Source organism: Rutilus rutilus (genome assembly GCF_951802725.1).
Source record: "Rutilus rutilus genome assembly, chromosome: 4".
Classification (NCBI taxonomy): domain Eukaryota; kingdom Metazoa; phylum Chordata; class Actinopteri; order Cypriniformes; family Leuciscidae; genus Rutilus; species Rutilus rutilus.
In genome coordinates, this window is record NC_140212.1 from 3,759,631 (window position 1) to 3,781,531 (window position 21,901).

At 37.2% G+C, this 21,901-nt stretch overlaps 1 protein-coding gene across 1 annotated transcript in view; it reads left to right on the forward strand.

Annotated features, from left to right (window-relative positions):
• The window catches only part of LOC311289370 (fatty acyl-CoA reductase 1), a 41,432-nt gene extending 20,204 nt beyond the window's left edge, over positions 1-21,228 (forward strand). Inside the window, exons 3-12 of the mRNA XM_084407329.1 lie at positions 3,257-3,432; positions 4,740-4,919; positions 6,064-6,241; positions 7,109-7,153; positions 14,422-14,540; positions 14,731-14,798; positions 16,100-16,271; positions 17,420-17,549; positions 17,787-17,914; positions 18,768-21,228. Coding sequence (XP_084263455.1) covers positions 3,257-3,432; positions 4,740-4,919; positions 6,064-6,241; positions 7,109-7,153; positions 14,422-14,540; positions 14,731-14,798; positions 16,100-16,271; positions 17,420-17,549; positions 17,787-17,914; positions 18,768-18,930 — 1,359 coding nt within the window. The 3' untranslated portion in view covers positions 18,931-21,228. The remainder of the gene's footprint in view (positions 1-3,256; positions 3,433-4,739; positions 4,920-6,063; positions 6,242-7,108; positions 7,154-14,421; positions 14,541-14,730; positions 14,799-16,099; positions 16,272-17,419; positions 17,550-17,786; positions 17,915-18,767) is intronic.
• Positions 21,229-21,901: the final 673 nt, after the last annotated feature.

A 21,901-nucleotide genomic window follows, 5' to 3' on the forward strand; every position in this document is an offset into this window, starting at 1 on the left:
ATAGTTTATGCGCTGTCTAAATGCTGAATATTTTGTTTTTATTATTGTTTTTTATTCATCTTTCTCTTAATGTGTTGTGGATCACATTAAGACAGTCATATGTATATTGCCAGATTTACCATAAGCATTATAGTTTAATATATATTAAAAAAACTCCTATAGCAACTGTTCTAACTGAAATCTTGAAATTTCCTGTTAATTGTGCAAGAAAGAGTTTGTGAAACGAATGAACTTGTACATCTCACGCCTTTGACAACATCTTCAGCATGACTGAACCAACTCATTGCAAAAGCAAATAAAATCATCCTGTGTCCTGACATGCAAGCAGACTTTACAATAAGGCGTCATGTACTTCCAGAGAATTTCCCAGTTATTCCTGGGCAAAAGACAGGAAGAACTGGATTGTGACGTGTATTGCTAGTTCTCGTCCTTCAGGAAGGTTTTGATGTGGTGTTTAACAGTTAGGTTAACTACAGTAAAAAGGACAGCTGTGCTCATTACAGTGTTAAATCTCCATTGACCTAAATTTCAAAATCTAATCTAGAATTCAAAATCCTACTATAATGATGCCATTTTATATTATGGTCAGTACTTGCATGCACTTCCAAAAGAGGGTTTTCACAGCGAGGTAATAGAAAAAGTGTACAGTGAAAAAAAATAATATATATTTTCTTATTTTGAAGAACATTCCAAAAATCTAAAGAGCCTTTTTGCACTATAAAGAAACTTTTGTGGAATGGAAAGATTCCCATCTTTAATAATCAAAATGACAAAAGTTATTTCCTTTAATCATGCATTAAAATAGCTTGAATGTAACTCTACACCCATGCTTCATTTAGTATATGCGGATGTGCATATGCAGATATGCAAATTAGCCCCGCCTCCACTCACTCACACCAGCTCAGATTTCCTGATCCGCTCGCTCAACTGTACTAAATGCTATACAACGGCAAGCGGAAATATTGGTTTAATTCAGTCATATTTGTTTGAACCAGAAACTATGGAAGCTTGTTTCCACCACTGAATAAAAAATAAAAAAGGTATTTGCGACTTTTTATCTCACAATTCGGACTTTTTTGCTCGCAATTGCGAATTATGTGATATAAAGTCGCAATTGCATGTGATAAGGTCAGAATTGCGAGATATAAAGTCGCGATTGCATGTTATAAGCTCAGAATTGCAAGATAAAGTCGCAATTGTGAGTTATTAAGTCAGAATTGCTAATGTTACGCATGCCATGTTGCCGTTCGCCATCTCAGAGTCAGACAGTTGCCTTCGAAAAATCAGCATCATTAGAAACGCTTTGAAAGTCAGTGGAGAACTTAACAAGTTTTTGTTCACATAGTATGTGTGTGTGTGTGTATATATATCTGTGTCCATGTGTGTTAGATTTGACAGCACCAATTTAAATACATTTACATAAATTTAAATTGATAAAAATATAAAAAAAAATACACATATATTTAAATATATTACAAAAATATAAAAAATACACCTATGTGGCCTATATAAAAGTAATCTAATTAACATATACGTTTGATTTAAACATAAACAGTACATGCAGTGAAAAAGAAACATTCAGGACAACAGTGCAAATGAACATTTTTCAAGCGGACATTAAAGGCATGATGACGTTAATACTTAATATCCACAAAATTATATTAATGTAGCTTTAGATGACTGAACGGTTTGACTCGAAGGTGGAAAAGTGGCTATTGATGCCAATAAAGAACCTTTATTTTAAGAGTGTTTCAAATTACAGTTGATCTTCTTTTTGGTGCTTATGTGCATACTAAATGCTGATTGGTTCAACACTGATGACAGTAAAGTAGCTCTGATCCGCTGTTTCTTTTTCTTTTTCTTTTTCTTTATTTATCCAAAAGACAAAAAGAAGGGAAAAGACATTTAAATTATCACAAAAATGGCATCATAAACTGCATTACAAAATAGCCGTTTCATTTACACTGCAACTCACCTCGAACTATTATTTTGATGCCGTGCAAACACTGTTTCCTTTAGGAAATGCAAATCTGCTGTTGGATAAATATGTAAAAAGCGCCACACTGGCTGTGCTGGAGAGAGTGTGAGAGACAAACAGCTGTCAGAGGCATCACACAGCATCTGTCCGGCCCTCGGCTGGTGCCTGCTGGTGGGGTTACGGAGAAAGGATTCTGATTGGCTGTGGCTGTCGGGAATGTGCCACTGCCAGACGCTTGGAATTGTGGGTAGCATAAGTCAGCACATGTGTGTCAGCTCGAGCCGAGAGGACACAGAGCCTCTGCAAATCCTCTTTTGATATCAGATTATACGCTGACTGAAATCGCATGCAAAAGGCGGTGAATGAATATCTTATTTTTTCAGCCTGCAGTTTTCTTCGTTACATAAACGCTGAAATTTGTGACATAATATGATGAGACTTGTTATTTGCATCTTGTGGTTTGACCAACTCAAAATTACATAATATCTTCTGAAAGGGTGAATTCTCTCAAAAACATGTACAGATCGCATTTTACCACAAAATCAAAACAAACTAGGTGAGAAATTGTATGAAGTGTAAAGAAAATGATGCCTGTTTTTAGGACCGTGCATCATAAGGTTTTCATTTACTACCCAGATTCCCATTATTGAAATGTGTTGTGATATCTTTAATCTTTTTTTTATTGATTCCCCTTATTCTCAATGTTGATTCTCATTAGCTTTTCAAATATTTACAGTATTTATTTATTTAATCTAGTTATCTCAATGGTGATTCGCACTTGGTTTTCAAATAATACAGTATTTATTTATTTGTTTATTTATTTTAGTTATTCTCAATGGTGATTGGGTGATTATTTATTCATTCACTCAATTTACATTTTTTATTTGTATTTATTCAAATTATTCTCAATGTTGACCCTTATTTGGTTTTCAAATAATACAGTATGTATTTATGTATTCTCAATGGTGATTCTCATTTTTCAAAGAATACAATTTTTATTTAACCTATTTTTTTAATTTATTTACCTATTTTTTTTATTAATTCAATCAAATTTTTTACTTATTTTTTGTATTTATTCAAATTATTCTCAATGTTGACCCTCATTAGGTTTTCAAATAATACAGTATTTAAATTTTTTTACAGTATTTTTTTTAACTGTATGAGTACTCCAGTGAATGTAATGATTGATAATTTAATTTCAATTTGTTATTGTCATGCTTTGTGGTGATATAATGATGTATCAGCATTGACATGAGTGTGTGTGTGTTGGTTTTGCAGCTGTTTGACCGGGTGCGTGAAGATAATCCTGAGTTTCATCAGAAGATCATACCCATCAGCAGCGAGCTCACACAGCCCGGCCTGGCCATCAGTCCAGAGGATGTACAGACACTCACTTCACGTATCAACATCGTCTTCCACTGCGCCGCCACCATACGCTTCGACGAACCACTGAAGTGAGTGACAGGAGCCTTACAGACATGCCACAACATTTCCAGAATATTTGCACCGTGTGTCTGAAGGGAGTCATCATTCAGAGAGGGATTGACAATCAGCTTACATGAGGACGTCAACTTGGAGTTTAGATGGATAGATAGATGGATGGATGGATGGACAGACAGGTAGACAGACAGACAGACAGACAGACAGACAGACAGACATACAGACAGACAGACAAACAGACAGGTAGATAGATAGATAGATAGATAGATAGATAGATAGATAGATAGATAGATAGATAGATAGATAGATAGATATTAATCCTTAGACAAAAGTTTGGCGTCATTAAGATTTGTTTTCTGGAGTAATGATGCTGAAAATTCAGCTTTGATCGCAGGAATAAATGACTTTTTAACACATATTCACATAGAAAACAGTTATTTTAGCTTTTAATAATATTTTATAATTTTAACTGTGTTTTTGATCAAATAGATGCAGCCTTGGTGAGCATAAGAGACTTCTTTCAAAAACATTAATAAATCTTACTGACTCCAAACTTTTGGATGGTAGTGTATGATGGCACATGAAAGCGACACTTGTTAAAGACGGTTCAGGAATGAGAGAATCAGAGGAAAAAGATGCAGAGAGAGAGCACATACTTCTGCTGAGTCGTGTATCTCCGGCTGAGGAACAGATGTTCACACTGCTGGAAGAACGAGGGATTTATTAGTGAACCGCTGACTCAAGAGCATGAAAGGTTTCATCGAACCCACAGATCCTCCTCTACTCACACATCTGTTCCCAGGGACCTTTTGCATCATTTTTATTTTAAGGAAAATAAAAACAGCATTAGTAACAGAATGTGTTTTAAGAATGCAGTAGTTTTAATTAGTCTTTAGCAGCATAAAGGCCCTCTGTTATTTTAGCATCATTGATATACTATTGTAGTTTTTATAAATATTTTTTGTAAATGAGTTTACTGTCATTTAATTTGTCACAGACTGTACAATAATGATTATTGTGTCAATTTTGCTCTTAAATGTCACACTCTTGGAAAAAAGCTTCAGTGAGGTTCTTTATAGAACTCTAGTGTTCTTGACTCAATTTTAAAGAACCCTTTTAGCCAAAAAAGTTTGTTTACGTGCTGCTTAATTCATAAAATGTACTTAAAAATGAATCAAAACTTAATGCATAAAATGATCCCATGATTGGAACCCCTAAAAGGTTCCATATATGAAGCGCCTGACGTCACGGAACCCTTGAAGGTTCCATATAGAAGCTGTTGTTCCGCGAGCTGAGTTTGTAACGCTCATGTGTCCCGCAGGCATGCCTTGCAGCTGAACGTCATCGCCACTCAGCAGCTCCTCTCTCTGGCTCAGCAGATGCAGAACCTGCAGGCCTTCATCCACATCTCCACGGCCTACGCCAACTGCAACCGCAGACACATCGATGAGGTCATCTACCCTCCTCCGGTCGAGCCCAAGAAGCTCATCGACTCTCTGGAGTGAGTTCAGTTCATCATCATCATCATCATCATATAAAACTGAATTACTGAAACCACAGTGTATTCAATATCAAAGTTTACTGCACTGAAATTTTAGTATCCTTGAGGTACTTTTATGGTTTTAATATATTGAATAAGTTTTTGTATTTTGTATTAGAATTTAAAGCTTTAGTACTTTTTTTAGCATTTTTTTTAATATGCCTAATTGCCTATATAGTTTTTATTAGATTCTATTTCAGCTTTAGTTTATTTTAGTACATCAATTTAAACTAAATTAAAGGATTAGTTCACCTCAAAATGAAAATTTCCTGATAATTTACTCACCCCAATGCCATCCAAGATGTTCATGTCTTTCTTTCTTCAGTGGAAAATAAATGAAGTATTTTGAGGAAAACATTTCAGGATTTTTCTCCACACAATGGACTTCAATGGCAACCAGAATGTTGAAGATCAAATCAATGCCGTTTCAAAGGGCTCTGAAGTGCTTCAAAGGGCTCTGCACGATCCCAGCTGAGGAATGGGGTCTTATCTAGTGAAACGATCTGTCAATTTCAAAAAAAAAAAAAAATTTATATACTTTTTAACCACAATTGTTCGTCTTGTGCTGGTCTGCGACCCCATTCCTCAGCTGGGATCGTGCAGAGCCCTTTGAAGCACTTCAGAGCCCTTTGAAACGGCATTGATTTGATCTTCAACATTCTGGTTGCCATTGAAGTCCATTGTGTGGAGAAAAATCCTGAAATGTTTTCCTCAAAATACTTCATTTATTTTCCACTGAAGAAAGAAAGACATGACCATCTTGGATGGCATTGGGGTGAGTAAATTATCAGGAAATTTTCATTTTGAGGTGAACTAATCCTTTAAAATGAGAAATGTGTCCTATGCAACTAGCTGAAATAAAAAAAAAACTAGATTTTATTTATCTGTCTTTGTTTTTTTTCCCCCTCTGAATTTTTCCTCGGACTCTTGTTTGAAACCCCACTGGTCATTGCATGTCTGATTTTCCACGTTATTTGACTCTGACAAGCCATATTGCATCTGAACGCTGATGTTTTGTCTGACACGCTGTACTGACCCTGAAGCAGAGCAGTGATTTATCTGCCTGTCGTCCTTAACTGACGTGTGTGTGTGTGTGTGTGTGTAGGTGGATGGATGATAATATCATCTGTGACATCACACCGCGCCTGATAGGTGACCGACCCAACACATACACCTACACCAAAGCGCTGGCGGAGAGCGTGGTCCAGCAGGAGAGCGGCAAACTCCACATCGGCATCATACGACCATCCATCGTCGGAGCCAGCTGGCAGGAGCCATTCCCCGTGAGTGATGGATCTGCTGTCAGACGCTACACCGGAATAGTTTACAACTTTGAGAGCTCTGGGACTTTTCTGAGCGATGTGGCTTAATGGTTAAAGATCTGGGCTGGTAACTCAGAGGTTGTAGGTAATGATTGCATAAAACATAGGCATTTCTACATAGCAGAATATCATAAAGACTTTTGAGGCAGGGTTATAAAACAGTTAATTACTTGGAGAAAATTTAAATTTTATTTTATATATATATATATATATATATATATATGCTTGTGTGTATATATAAACTTATTTTATTTCAGAAATTGATTTCTGTTTATTGTATAACTAAAAACAAAATCTAATTATATAGACATATTTAAAAACCCTAATAAAAATAAAAAAAACACATCAAAAGTACCAACATTTTACTCAAATTAAAACAGAAAATATAAAGAAAAATCTTAAGAAAAATGTAAGTACTAAAATAACTAAAAACTAAATCAAAATTGTAAAAAATATTTAAAAAGAAAAACACAACAATATTACTAAAAACTAACTAAAATTAATATAAAACAAAAAATTAAGATAAATCTAATTCGGAATATTAACAAAACCTATAATAGCTTTTAAAAATGAACTTAAATAAAAAATTTAAACGTAAACTTATTGTTTCTCTTTTCCGTTTAATTTAAGTTGAAGTCCTAAAATTACAAAAACAAAAACTCATAATTATATAGACGTATTTATATATAAAAAACAAATTAAAATCACAAAAACACAAATAAAATACTATAACAAATTATAATATATAAGTAATAATAATATAAATAATATTATAAATAATATAAATAAAACTCACAATTGCCTCTTTCTGTTTTTTTTTTTTTTCAGGGTTGGATAGATAATTTTAATGGACCAAGTGGTGTTTTCATTGCTGTAAGTATTGTCATATTTTCTGCTTCATGATGTGTTACAGTAGAACAGAGCAGTACAGAAACATATTGTATCATATTTGAGATGTGAATATCTAAGGCCTCTTGATCAACATGACTGCACACAATCTACTACATGCCTTCTGTCGTCTGATTGCTAGTTTATACTTAATCATGTAAACTTTTTCATGAGTCTTTTTGCATGTTCAATTTTCTATTTTGTAATGTTGCTGTTTAAGCCTGAAAAGCTCTGCAAAGCACAAAGTCCCTGCAGCGGGAGTTCTTCTCTATATCAGAATCACTGTTTCTGAACTCCCTGAACCGCCTCCATTGTAGTCTTGAGTTTTCTTACGGGAACAAACACGTCACAACATTCCTAATTTAAATAATTCATACGCAGAATAAAGGGGCGGGGCCTGGTTTAGTTAGTTAGTAGTGTGTGTTACGAACCCCGTTATTAAAGTGCTCGTTATAAGGGGTAAGCAACATAAAGACACGCGATAACAAAATAGCAATTTGAAGTAGTTTATTATGGAATCAAAACTCACGTATCAGCAGGCAACTGATAAAGAACAAAGATAGACAGACGTAGACCAACGCAACATATAAACAAACAACATTCAAACACAGCTGAACAGCGGCTGGCGGAAACCTCATGACGCACACAGGACTCCTCGTCAATCCTCTCAAGCCCTTCTCCCTCAGTGAACGTCAAGCTCTTTATAGAGCTAAAACAGTGATCGTAACGATCACGCCGCTGTAGAAGACAAACGTATCCATATTTCCGCCACCTTCTCTCTTCACTCCGATGTTAAATAAGCTATCCAGCCCAAATACAAAACCGGCTGCAGGTGCGCAGGGGCGGAGCCTATTAGGAAAGAGAGAACCGGATCAACGAAAAAGACACACACAAACAAACATAACTCTGGCCGTAACACTTCCCCCCCTGAAAACAGAAACAGTTTTTTTTCATTCTCCCCTTTCCTCATACTTGAGATAAGTGAGAAACGTATAGGTGATAAGTGAAAAACTGATTCTGAAAATCAGAGAGAAGTATATAGACCTAAACCCTCGACAATGCATCGGCCACTACATTCTCAGATCCTTTCTTGTAACGGATCTCTAAGTTATATGGTTGCACAATTAGTGCCCATCGCATCAGACGTTGATTGTGATTATACATCTTACTCAAAAAAATTAACGGATTGTGGTCCGTATACACAATAACAGGAAACATACTGGCCCCCACATAAACATCAAAATGCTGTAGTGCCAGCAAAAGAGCTAACGTTTCCTTCTCTATTGTAGAGTAGTTGAACTGATGACGATTGAACTTAGCAGAGAAGTAAGACACAGGATGAGGTATTCCGTCAGCACCCTCCTGTAGAAGAACAGCTCCCGCTCCCACAGCACTGGCATCTACCTCCATCTGGAACGGAGAGAGAACGTCCGGGGCAGACAACACTGGAGCACTGCAAAGCAGAGACTTGGCAGACAAGAAGGCCTGTTGGCACTCATTAGTCCAAGTAAAATCAACTTTCGGACTACATAATCGAGTCAAGGGAGCTACAACACTCGAAAAATTTCTACAAAAACATCGGTAGTATCCTACCATTCCGAGAAATCTACGCAGTTCTCGCCTTGTAGAAGGTACTGGGTATTCCAGTACTACAGACACCTTTCCCTCTAATGGCCGTACATGACCGTTCCCTACCTGCTTTCCCAGGTATGTAACCGAGGCCTTAGCGAATTCACATTTCCTCAAATTCAATGTTAAAGACGCAGCAGCTAAACGACAAAACATCATATAGCGTTGACAGATGTTCAGCCCATGTAGATGAGTAAATGACTACATCATCCAAATAGACATTACAATTAGAAACATCACCTAAAACCATGGACATCAATCTCTGAAACGTTGCTGGGGCGTTCCGGAGACCAAACGCCATACGTGTATACTGAAGAAAAGAATCAGGAGTTACAAATGCAGAAATCTCAGAAGCGCGCTTGGTTAGAGGCACCTGCCAGTAACCCTTCAGCAGATCTAACTTCGTAATGTATTTCGCTGCCCCAAGAGTGTCAATACAGTCATCGATACGTGGAAGAGGAAAAGCGTCAGGTACAGTAACGGAATTAACTTTCCTAAAATCAGTGCAAAAACGAGAAGATCCATCCGCCTTTGGCACTAAAATACATGGTGAGCTCCATGGGCTACCACTCGGAACAGCAAATCGGTTTTTCAGTAGATACTCTACTTCAAGTTTCATTGCCTCTCTCTTACTCACCGGGCAGCGATATGCATGCTGCTTTATGGGCCGTGCATTACCGACATCAATGTCATGTCGAATGACAGAAGTACCAGGAGGGACATCCCTGAAAAGACTCGGGAAACTGTCTAACAGTTTCCTTATATCCTTCAGCTGGTCACTAGACAAATATGACAGTTGAGAGGAAAGAGTTGACAACACCTCAGAGTTCTTCAAACAACCACCATTTAAAACCTCCATAGATACGTTTAACCCATCATCCACATCGGTAGGCAAAGTATAAGTAAGCAATGAAACTCGCTCTTCCACCGGCACCACTGTTTCAGGAACGTTAACGATCTCGTCTTTATGATCACGATTTAAATATGACTTCAGCATGTTTACGTGACATAAACGAGTTTTTCGCCTACGTTCCGGAGTATGTATGATGTAGTTTGTGTCGCTCACCTTGTTTTGAACTAGATAAGGACCGGAAAAACGTGCAGCAAGAGCAGATCCAGGGTTAGGAATCAATACTAAAACTTTTTCCCCAGGTAAAAAATTACGCACAACTGCCTTCTTATCAAAACCACGTTTCATTTTCTCCTGTGAAAGAGAAAGAGCTTCTTTTGCTACTGCGCAAGCCTTTTGTAAACGTTCATGAGAGCGAGAGATAAAATCAAGAGTGTTGGTCTTCTCAGAAGGACCTGAATCGAGAAATTCTTCCTTCAGCATTTTTAAAGGTCCTCGAACATTGTGACCAAACACCAACTCTGAAGGGCTAAAACCAAGCGACTCCTGTCGCGCCTCACGCAACGCGAATAAAACTAGAGGAACTCCTTCATCCCACTCGTTCGCAGTATCAACACAGTACTTGCGCAGTGAAGATTTTAAGGTCTGGTGCCAGCGCTCCAACGCTCCTTGAGACTGGGGGTGAAAAGCACTTGACACTACATGTGAAACTTTGAGAGCCTTTAATGAATTACGAAATACTCGAGATAAAAAATTTGATCCCTGGTCTGTTTGGACCGTCTTCGGTAAGCCGAAAGTCGTAAAAAATTTCGTAAGCGCTTTTGTCACAGTTTTAGCAGTTATATTCCTTAATGGAATAGCTTCTGGATATCGAGTAGCAACGCACATTATCGTCAGTAAATACTGACAACCAGATTTTGCGCGAGGAAGTGGACCCACACAATCTACGAGAACACGTTCAAACGGTTCACCTACCGCAGGTATTGGGCAAAGCGGAGCAGGCGGCACGAGCCGGCTAGGTTTTCCACCCACCTGACAGAGGTGGCATGTTTTACAGTACCTAGAGACATCAGTTTTTAACCCTGGCCAGAAAAAATGCTGGAGTACCCGGTCATAAGTCTTATTTATCCCAAGGTGTCCAGACCAAGAATGGTCATGGGCTAAACTCAAAACATGTTGTCGAAATTGTAAAGGCACCACTATCTGCTGCACCACATTCCAATCCTCTGCCTGCTCAACATTTATAGTTCTACTCCACTTGCGCATCAAAACATTTTCATTCCAGTAAAACTGTTGATTACGCGAAGACGACAAACCACTCTCAGCACTCACGCGACATTTTTCTAACGTCTGGTCATTCTTCTGAGCGTCAATTAAAGTCTCCCGTGAAATGGATACATCTGAAACGAGATCAAAACAAACAGGTAACCTCGCAGTCATTTCAGCATCATTCAAAGACTCCGGAAACGTATTGTCTCTCAAGATTTCTGGGAAAACAGAATCACTGAGGTTATTCTCTTGCATCTCACGTTCTTCTTGTGCTCGTGTAGTAACAGCGCTAGCTGAAAACACATCTGGAAAACTATTCATTAGTACATCAGAATGCGGCTCAATGTGCGGTTCATCGGTCACATGCACGACCGGCATGACCTTACCACCAGCAATATCGTTCCCCATTATAAAATCAATACCGGTCACTGGTAGAGAAGGACGAACTGCTACTTCAAAACACCCAGATGCCAGATCAGACGTAACCCATACGCGATGAAGAGGAACGGTTAAAAACCCCATCTCAATACCTTGTACAATCGTACTGGTGTTACACGCAGAATCGGCGCAAAAATCTAAAATGTCTGATAAAATAAAGGATTGAGATCCTCCGGTGTCACGCAAAATTCGTACAGGTTTGCGATTTTCAACACCCTCGTTCAAAGACACAAATCCGTCGAACACAAACGGTTGGAAACATACATCAGGTGCGGTAGAAGAAATAACAGGTGGCGAAGATAAAGTTTTGACCAAAACAGTCCCTCGAGGCTGAATAGAAGACTCATGTCGCTCTTGCTTTCGTTTAAGTACATGACACTCAGTCATTACATGTCCCAATTTATGACAGTAATTACATTCCTTGCGAGTTTTTGAGCTAAACGGAACCCATTTGTTTTTAAATTCAGAGATATTCTCATTCTCTTTACGTACAGGGCCTCCAAAATCACTTGAAGGTTTAACAAACACTGTTTTGTGCATCAAAGCATACTCGTCTGCTAATACCGCAGCCTGCTGCACTGCACTGACTTTTTGTTCGTTTAAATACAGAGCAGTACGCTCAGGCACACAGTTCTTAAACTCTTCAATCAACATGAGCTCACGCAAAGAATTATAATCTGTCACTTTACACGCTTTAATCCATCGATCAAACAATATGCCTTTCTCACGAGCAAACTCGACATAGGTTTGAGACGCAGGTTTTTTCGTAGTACGAAACCGCTGTCTGTAATGCTCAGGGACTAATTCATACGCTCGAAGAATCGCAATTTTCACAGCATCATACTGCACACTTTCTTCCAACGAAAGCGATGCACACACTTCTTGCGCCTTGCCGACTAATTTACACTGCAACATTAACGCCCAAACTTCAGTTGGCCATCTTAAAGCACTCGCGATTCGTTCAAATGCTTGAAAATATGCCTCTACTTCTCTTTCACGGAAAGGTGGAACTATAGCAATATTTTTAGCCACGTCAAAATGTATAGATGACGACACAGCTACAGACTCGGATTCAGCACCAGCTGAACCAGGACTAACAGACACAGTACTCGAATTTAACAACCCAGGAGCTGTCTGAGAACCATCATCCGAACTACTTGCTGTTTGAACAATCGTTCGTGAGTCTGAAGCGGCCTGCAACTCCAACTCCCGCAGTCGTACTTTTGTATCAGCATCGATTCGATACATTTCTAACTCACGTTTTAAATCATTCTGTCTTGCCTGAGCACGATCTTGAGTCTCCAACTGCAAACGAGCCAGCCGAATCTTTAACCGCACATCAGAACGAAAATCGGGTGATGCTTCAGTAGACAGTGAAATCGGTTCAAATCTAGGAATTGAAAAAGGTGGTCCTACCTCAGCAGTTACTATGCCTGGAGTAGCCTGCAAACCAACCAGCCCTCGTGACGAAAAACTTCCCGCAGCACTTGTCGTCACTGGATCAGGTACTTGTCGAGGAACAGAAGGAAATACCCCCTGATCAGTCAAATAAGACAATACACAACGTTTTATTTCCTCTTTGCGCTGCGTTTTAGAAACTGAAATCTCATAGTGCTGAGCTATCAAAAACAAGTCATTTTTTCGACATGCATCTAACCCCTCAACACTAGGTTGATCTATAAATCTGTCCAAATCAAAAGTTGCCATTCTATAATTTTGCTTTTATTAAGCGGAGTAATTTAAATAAGGAAAATCCATACGCAAAACCCGGACCTACCTACCCAAAAAACTAGCTACAACCTAGCTAGTCTTCAGAGGGTACCGATTAAGAGATTTCTCTCTCCCCCGGAGTACCTCCAAAAACAACAAACTAACATAAAAAAAAGAAAACAACAAACAGTAAACCGTAGCCAGAACTGGTGCTAAGCACAGCCCTGTTGGCTTACTCTAACTAACCGGAAAATGCGTAGGATAAACCTGATCCACACAACGCAAATCAAGTTAATTACTCACAGCTCAATTCTCAGAACAAAGTAACTTACTTACAGCTATCAACGATCCGGGACGAGCCCCCATTTATGTTACGAACCCCGTTATTAAAGTGCTCGTTATAAGGGGTAAGCAACATAAAGACACGCGATAACAAAATAGCAATTTGAAGTAGTTTATTATGGAATCAAAACTCACGTATCAGCAGGCAACTGATAAAGAACAAAGATAGACAGACGTAGACCAACGCAACATATAAACAAACAACATTCAAACACAGCTGAACAGCGGCTGGCGGAAACCTCATGACGCACACAGGACTCCTCGTCAATCCTCTCAAGCCCTTCTCCCTCAGTGAACGTCAAGCTCTTTATAGAGCTAAAACAGTGATCGTAACGATCACGCCGCTGTAGAAGACAAACGTATCCATATTTCCGCCACCTTCTCTCTTCACTCCGATGTTAAATAAGCTATCCAGCCCAAATACAAAACCGGCTGCAGGTGCGCAGGGGCGGAGCCTATTAGGAAAGAGAGAACCGGATCAACGAAAAAGACACACACAAACAAACATAACTCTGGCCGTAACATGTGTTGAAACTGGCGGTTATGGTAAGGGGCGGGACATTTCCCAAATACACTCAAAGCACTTGACCAATCACAACACACTGCTCCATCCGACCAATCAGAGCACAGTGTGCTTTTCAGAAGGAGGGGCTTCATAGAGACAGGAACTAAACAGAGCGTTGAAAGAGATGTGCTGCAACAATGGAGAATATTGGAAAAATTATGTGTGTTTTTTTAACATTCAAGCATGTAAACCTATTCTAGTAGAGCCCGAAAACAAAATCAAGGCTCACTTTAACATCCAAAAACATGACACTCTTGGCACAATTCACCTCCTCACATCTCTCATTGACCTAAGCAATGAAAACAATCTGCTCTTCTTTTTAATTAGTCTGCATTTCATTAGCCTCCTAAACGCCTCTGTGGACCTCACAGCTAAACTAAAGCATATGGTGCTTCTGGCTCCAGTGTCATCCTCTTTGAACGAGCGTGTGTTTTCTGTGTTTGGATGCAGGCTGGGAAGGGCATCCTGCGCACCATAAGAGCCAGTAATGACGCTGTGGCGGATCTGATTCCCGTAGACATGGTTATAAACCTGACACTGACTGCTGGCTGGTACACCGCGGTGCACAGGTACACCTGCAGCTTTCTCTCCAAGCCGCTTTCATTTGCTTATGTTAGACCTGCAGGTGATTAAACGGAGAGAGACGTGGAAGATTGGCTTGGATAATCCCTCTGCGTTTATATATTTACATTGGGGAAAATATGATGATGTTAACATGCAGCACACTGTGATTTCCTTGTTTTTATCTTTACATTTCAGACCGAAAACTGCACTTGTGTACAACTGCACAACAGGAGGCATTAACCCCTTCCACTGGGGAGAGATCGGTGCGTTACATGCTTTTCTAACCTGTACTGTATATACTGTAATCTACATGCACTGTAAAAATGTAATTACTTAACTGCAGGCTCATTTACATTGCATTTGGGAGGTCGAGTCAAATGCATGAATAGTTATTTTGCATTTCTAATCCAGCTCTGAGCACAAAGGTCTTTAACTTTTGGCAGCATGATCAACTACTAAAGAGTCAAAGGGGAGTTTAAAAATCATATTTGATAACGTTCCATGTTTATTCGTCACGTCAATTGTAACATTATAAATGTTTATAGTCACTTTTGATAAATTGAATGCATCCTTGCTGATTTAAAGTATCTCTTACTGACCCTAAACTTCTGAAGGGTAGTGTATATTATTTTATAGAAGTAAAATTAAAACATCTGTAGAAAAAAAATATATTATATTTTACTTTATTATAGAAATAAATTAGCTATGTAATTTTTTTTCTTTTTTTATTGATATATAAATAAAATATGTATAGAAAAAATATATTATATGATTATATTATAGAAAAAATTAGCTATAGAAAAAATGGAAATGATCAAATAAAAAAAAACAGCATGTTTTACATTTTACATTTACAATAAATAATACATGATTATATTACATGATTATATTATATTATAGAAATAAATTTGCTATAGAAATTAGAACAAGCGCACGTGTTATTTTATTATGTTTATTATTATGTGTATTATTATTATATTAAACTAAAATGTCTAAAAGGAATAGAAATATTATATTATATCACACTGGAAGTGGAATGTTTAAGTTGAGGACATTGCATTGTGGGAAACAGTATTCCTCTCAGTGTTTAGGTTGTATACGTAACATTTTAACAAATGCACTACTTTGTTTAAACGATTGCACATAGTATATCATTCGGATCATAGCCACTGTATGCGCGGTGTATGTTGATGCCGGAGGGCAGAGCAGCTGGAGTCTGGCATTGCCATGGTAACAGCAGAGTGTGCGGTTACCATGAGCAACATCTGGCTGCCAACATCACCATGCCAACAGGTAGAAGCAGATTCCAGTGAGGATCTTCCTCTTCCTGTAAGCATTTCTCAGCCGTAGGCCTGCACGATCATGGTGATTATGCATAATTATTAGAGAAGAAAATCGTGATCATGATTAAAAAACAGTTAATTGTAACTAATCTCATGCTTCCGTCATAGTGTGGAACGCTGCCATGTGACAGCAGTAAAATATCATATCTGCAGTGCCATTAAGACATTACATAATAACTCAAGCTCCAGTAAGTATGACTGAACACATATTTGCGTTGCAGAGCATCACGTGATGTCCTCGTTCAAAAGGAATCCTCTAGAACAGGCTTTCCGTCGGCCCAACGCCAACATCACCTCCAACTATCTGATCAACCAGTACTGGATCCTCGTCAGTCACAAGTTCCCAGCGCTCATCTATGACCTCTTCCTCAGACTGTCTGGGCAGAAACCACAGTGAGGACAATTACATAATCATTTCTGTTCTGTTCTGATAAAAGAGCATCTATCGGTGGTATAAAATTAGTTTTCTATGTGGATGTGTTGTAAAATGTAATTTATTCCTGTGATCAAAGCTGAATTTTCAGCATAATTACTCCAGTCTTCAGTGTCACATGATATAGAATAGAAAGTTCAAAAGAACAGCATTTATTTGAAATGGAAATCTTTTGTAACATTATAAATGTCTGTACTATCACTTTTGATCAATTCAATACATTCTTGCTGAATACAAGTATTATTTATTTTAAAATCTTAATGATTCCAAACTTTTTAATGATGTTGAATATTATATATATATTATATAAAAAATATATAGAAACAATATATTATTTTATAATATTATATTATGTAGAAAAATGTAATATCTATAGAAAAAAATTGAAATTAGAAGAAAAAATGGTGCTTATTGTTAATACTGAAATAGAAATATAATTAATTATCATTCATTATTATACTATAAATATATTTTTAATATGAATAAATATCAACAGTATTTAATACAATATTATATTATATTACATAAATACATGCAAAATTTATTATTTACAGGAAATATAAAAATGAGAAAAAATAAACAAAATGTTTTAGTAATAAAAAAATGTATTATTACATTATTAGAAAATAAAATATCTATAGAAAAAAGGCATGTATTGTTAATATTGAAATATAAATATTATTATTAATCACTATACTGTTATATAATACTATATATTATGATTATTAATATAACCCCGACCCTAAAGAAAAAAAGGTAAAATTTGAAAATGTAAAATAAAACAGCATGTATTGTTAATGTTGAAATAGAAATATTGTTAATATAAAAACGTGTGTGTGTGTGTGTGTGTGTGTGTGTGTATATATATATATATATATATATATATATATATATATATATATATATATATATATAAAATATATATACTGTATATACATACAATTATAATATTTATATAATTATATTTCTTATAATATAATCATAACTATAATTATTTGTATTATACTTATACATACACACACACACACACACACACACACACAATAATAGAGTAATTGTCATTGGTTGTTCAGAGAGGTGTTGAGTGTGTCTGTGTGTTTTCATTCAGAATGATGCGTATTTTCAACCGTTTGCACAAAGCCATCGGTCTTCTGGAATACTTCAGCAGTCAGGACTGGGAGTGGAACTCTGACAACCTGAACATGCTGATGAGTCACCTGAGCGCAGAGGACAGGAAGGTACACACACACACACACACGTAGGCACGCACACCCACACCCACCCACACACACACACACACGCACACGCACACACACGCACGCAGGCACACGCACACACACACACACACACACACACGCACGCAGGCACGCACACACACACACACACGCACACACACAGCTTTAGGATCAATGAGATGCAAATACTAACATTTAGAGAGGAGATACTGTGTTGAATTCACCGTTGTGATCTTTCAGACCTTCAACTTTGACGTTCGCCAGCTGAACTGGCCGGAGTACATCGAGAATTACTGTATCGGCACCAAGAAGTACGTTCTGAACGAGGACATGTCAGACATTCCTGCCGCCAGACAGCACTTGAGAAAGTACGTCCACCTGCAAAATAACATTTATGTGCTTCAGTCTTTAGAAGCTCACACCACCTATATATATATATATATATATATATATATATATATATATTATATCCAACAGTTTAAACATAAACAAAACCTACATCTAAAGACGAATAAAGAAAATAAAGAAAAGAAAATAAAGCTTATTTTTAGCAACGTAAAGTATTTCCTAAAGGCATTGTGTTTGGTATTTTCATCACAAACTTTTTTTTTTTGCATTTATTTATTGCATCCAGAATATTCTCAAAGGTGATTCTCATTACTATAATATAGTATTACAGTAAACATATAGGTAACACTTTAATTTAAGGTGTAACACGTTACTACATGTAATAACAGTAAATTATGCATAATTACAAGTAACTAAACCAAACCCCTGCTGTAACTCAATAGTAAGCACATGTAGTTAATATCACTCAGTACGTCACCTTTAAATAGTGTAGCCAAAACATATACAGCTATCAGGGTTATTATAAGTAAAAGTACAATTAAAACCATAAAAATAGTTCAACTTTGAATAAACTTCAAAAACTTGAACTTATTTTATTTTAGCTATTTGCCAAGGCAACATTTCTCATTTCTACTTAGTTTAACTTGATGAACTAAAATAACTACAACTGATATAATAATTAAAATGTATAATTATTTAAAAAAAAAAAAAAAAATTCTTTGTTAAAACTCCTAAAACACTGAATCCTGTCCATAGAGAAGAGGAAGGTTGATTAAACAGGAGTTCAGTCTGCAAGTTGATAGTCAGTAAGTGTGTTGGGTGTTTCATTTAATCAAATTGCTGAATTATTAACTCTCTTCCTCCCGTTCTCAGGCTGAGAAACATCCGATACACGTTCAACACCGTTCTGCTCGTCTTCATCTGGCGCGTCTTCATCGCTCGCTCTCAGATGGCCAGGAACATCTGGTACTTCGTCGTGAGTTTGTGCTTCAAGTTCCTGTCGTACTTCAGAGCTTCCAGCACACTGACCCAATGACCGGAGCGGACAGGAAGTGTGTGTCCCCGTCCTCCGAACACTTCCTCTTCCAGACAGGTGTCTTCAGCCATCCCACACACACACAGGTGTTTCTTTAGCTTTCCTCACCGGCCGCTCGCCCCGACCCCCTCCTTCATGATTGATGCGAGTGCTATTTTTAAAGGTGTCCTCTTTTATAACGACTCTTCTTAATAACATTTATATATGCAACCACATTTTACAGTGTTTCTCCTTTACATTCTTGTCGCCGTCCAAAATCCGGAGAAGCTGCCTTTGTGTCTTCGGATGATTTTAGCCTTCTCGACTAAAGACAGTGTTTCGTCACAGGACTACAGATCTTCGTCACTGATGGAGCTCAAAGCTTTTTTTATCTTTTGACGGTTTGTTTGTGTCCTGTCTAATATCATTTCATCAAGCCGGAAAACTCTTGTACCGTGTGGTACTAAAGCCTAAAGCGTTTTCCCTGTGTTTTTGGTTTGGGTTTTGTCTTTTTTTCTTCAATGTTTTGTTTGGTGCATTCAGAGGGAAAGGCCACAGATCTGATGCATATTTAACATAACACATTTTTCTTCACCTGTGTGGTTTATGTTTATGTATTAACATAAACACCCAAAAGAAAAAAATATCTATTCATGAAGAATAATTTTGCCTGTATTTAGGAACCAAAAAGGGATTTGTTTAACATTATTTTTATTACAATTAAGCACATTACCCTCAACTTTAATGCATCCATTATTACATTTAAATAAAATTGTATATAATGAATATATTAATTATTATATATATATATATACTTTACGACATGTTCTCGACAGGTTTTTTGTTTTGTTATTTTGTCTGTTTGTACAGCAGAAAACAATGAGTTTAACGTCAGTCTCTTTTTGTGAGCGTTAAATGAGGATATTTCTGTCTGCAGACGGGCATAAGAGCGGTTCATCGGTCTGTAAATATTCAAAGTATATACATATATTCCTTTTCCGATTATATATACATACCAAAAAATGTACAAATGTATATTTTGCGAGGGTGAATCAAATGACTGGTTAGAACATCTATTTCCGGAAATGACTGAGGGCTTCCCATATTTTTTGATGAAAAGCGAAAAAGTGGAGAAAAAAAGTGTCGAGTCTCTGTTTTAATGTTGTTTTATTTGTTATTAACCACTATTTAAAGTGCTCTGAATCTAAAAGGACCTACAAATTAACGTATTTCAGGAGAGAACATCCCTCACAAGCTTTTAAATCAATGACTTTTCAAGTTCTTGTGGCGTCTATGCAGCCTGTGCTTCTTCCTTAGATACGTTTTGTAGCTCTGTTACCCTTTGCTTTTTAACCTTTGCTCATTTTCTGAAGCGTATTTATTTACGTTTGCTTTGAAGATGAACCAAATATGTGTGTATTTATAGTTTTATGAATCTACAACCCTGCCAGAGGTAAAATTGACGGCTAATATTCGTGACTTTCATACGGCCTCATGATGATCAATTGACAGCACTATTTGAGGACATCATGAGCTTTCGTTTTTCTACACTGACTGCCCCCTGGTGGTCTTTTGCCAAATTGTATTTTTAGATTGCCGTTTTAAGACGTGTCTGCCTTCCGTCATCTGGTCTTTTGTATGTTTCACACAGTATTAATGTTTAACACCCACATGTCTTCCTCAGCTTACTTATCAATAGTAGAGAGATTATTGTAGAGGATTCTCCTGCACGTCAGAAACATTTAAGCTCCTCTGTATCAGTAGAGAAGCACATGCACACTAAAATCATTCCAGACGTGAAATAGGCTACCGTACACAGCCATTTTTCTACTAGAATCGAACACCTTGGTGTCTTAATAATAGCAACCCTTAATTTTGAGCCAAGCTGAGCTTTCAAATGAAGCTTCTACTGCCAACGTGATCTTTACAATCTCAAGCGTTTCTGCTCTGCCACGGAAACATGGCCGACGTTTTTACAGCGCCGTTTGTGTGGTGAAATCCTGATGCGATTCAGCAGTATTGGGTTTGATCAGCTGGATTGCAGTAAAAATGTTTTTTAATGAAAAATAAAGTCCCCTATTGAAAATGTTTCTTTCTTCCTTCCTTGTAACAAGTGCATGTTTGCTTTTTACACACGAGATGTTCACAAGCAGTGAAGTGGCTGACATGGATTCTGACCTTTCTCTACTCAACATTTGTCTCCATGTTGTGCTGTCAAACGTGTACGGTTGAGGTCTTTGAATGGAAAACTGTTCTTTGATAAATTCTGTGCTTGACCGTTGGAAAGAGTTTATGAGAAAATAAACTGAAATGACCCAAGTTCATGTGTGAATGTCTTCATCACACTTAAACACAACAGTTTGAGTTTTTATTTCACCATACATGAAACAACACAAACATGAAATAATGTTGTGATAAAGAGTTGATGCTTTCTCAGAATTGGCATGTGACACTTGCTGTCTATTTAATTTGACCTGCAACACATTTTTGAGTTGTCGAAAATACTAGCATGTTTTTCTTTGTGTGACTATTTCTTATTTAGGATCATGAAGATGCCTGCAAAGTTGCAACACCCTGAGATATTGTATGAAACTCCTATTATGATTTGGATATTATGGGTCAGTTTTTTTTTTTTTTGCCAGCCATTTTCATGGTAAAAGGCAGGTGCACAGACAATTAAAAAATAACAATGATTTAATCGGAAAAATTATCTTACCCAGATGTTTAACATAATACAAGGGTTAAGAAGCTTAAACTTAATGGTCCCATGAAATGAAAATGGCTGTTTTTGCTGGTTGTAGTCCATGTCTGTAGCTCTTGAACTCATCTTTCTGTATACTTTTGACCAAATTAAAGTTTAGCACATGTAGGCTACTAAAGACATACTAGCCTAATATTGTTGATTCACTGCACAGTAAATTCAAATGCTTTAAATAGTATGAGAATGTCCTGTGCGTCTCCAGCTGTGCAAACGGATGAATTGTATTGCCCA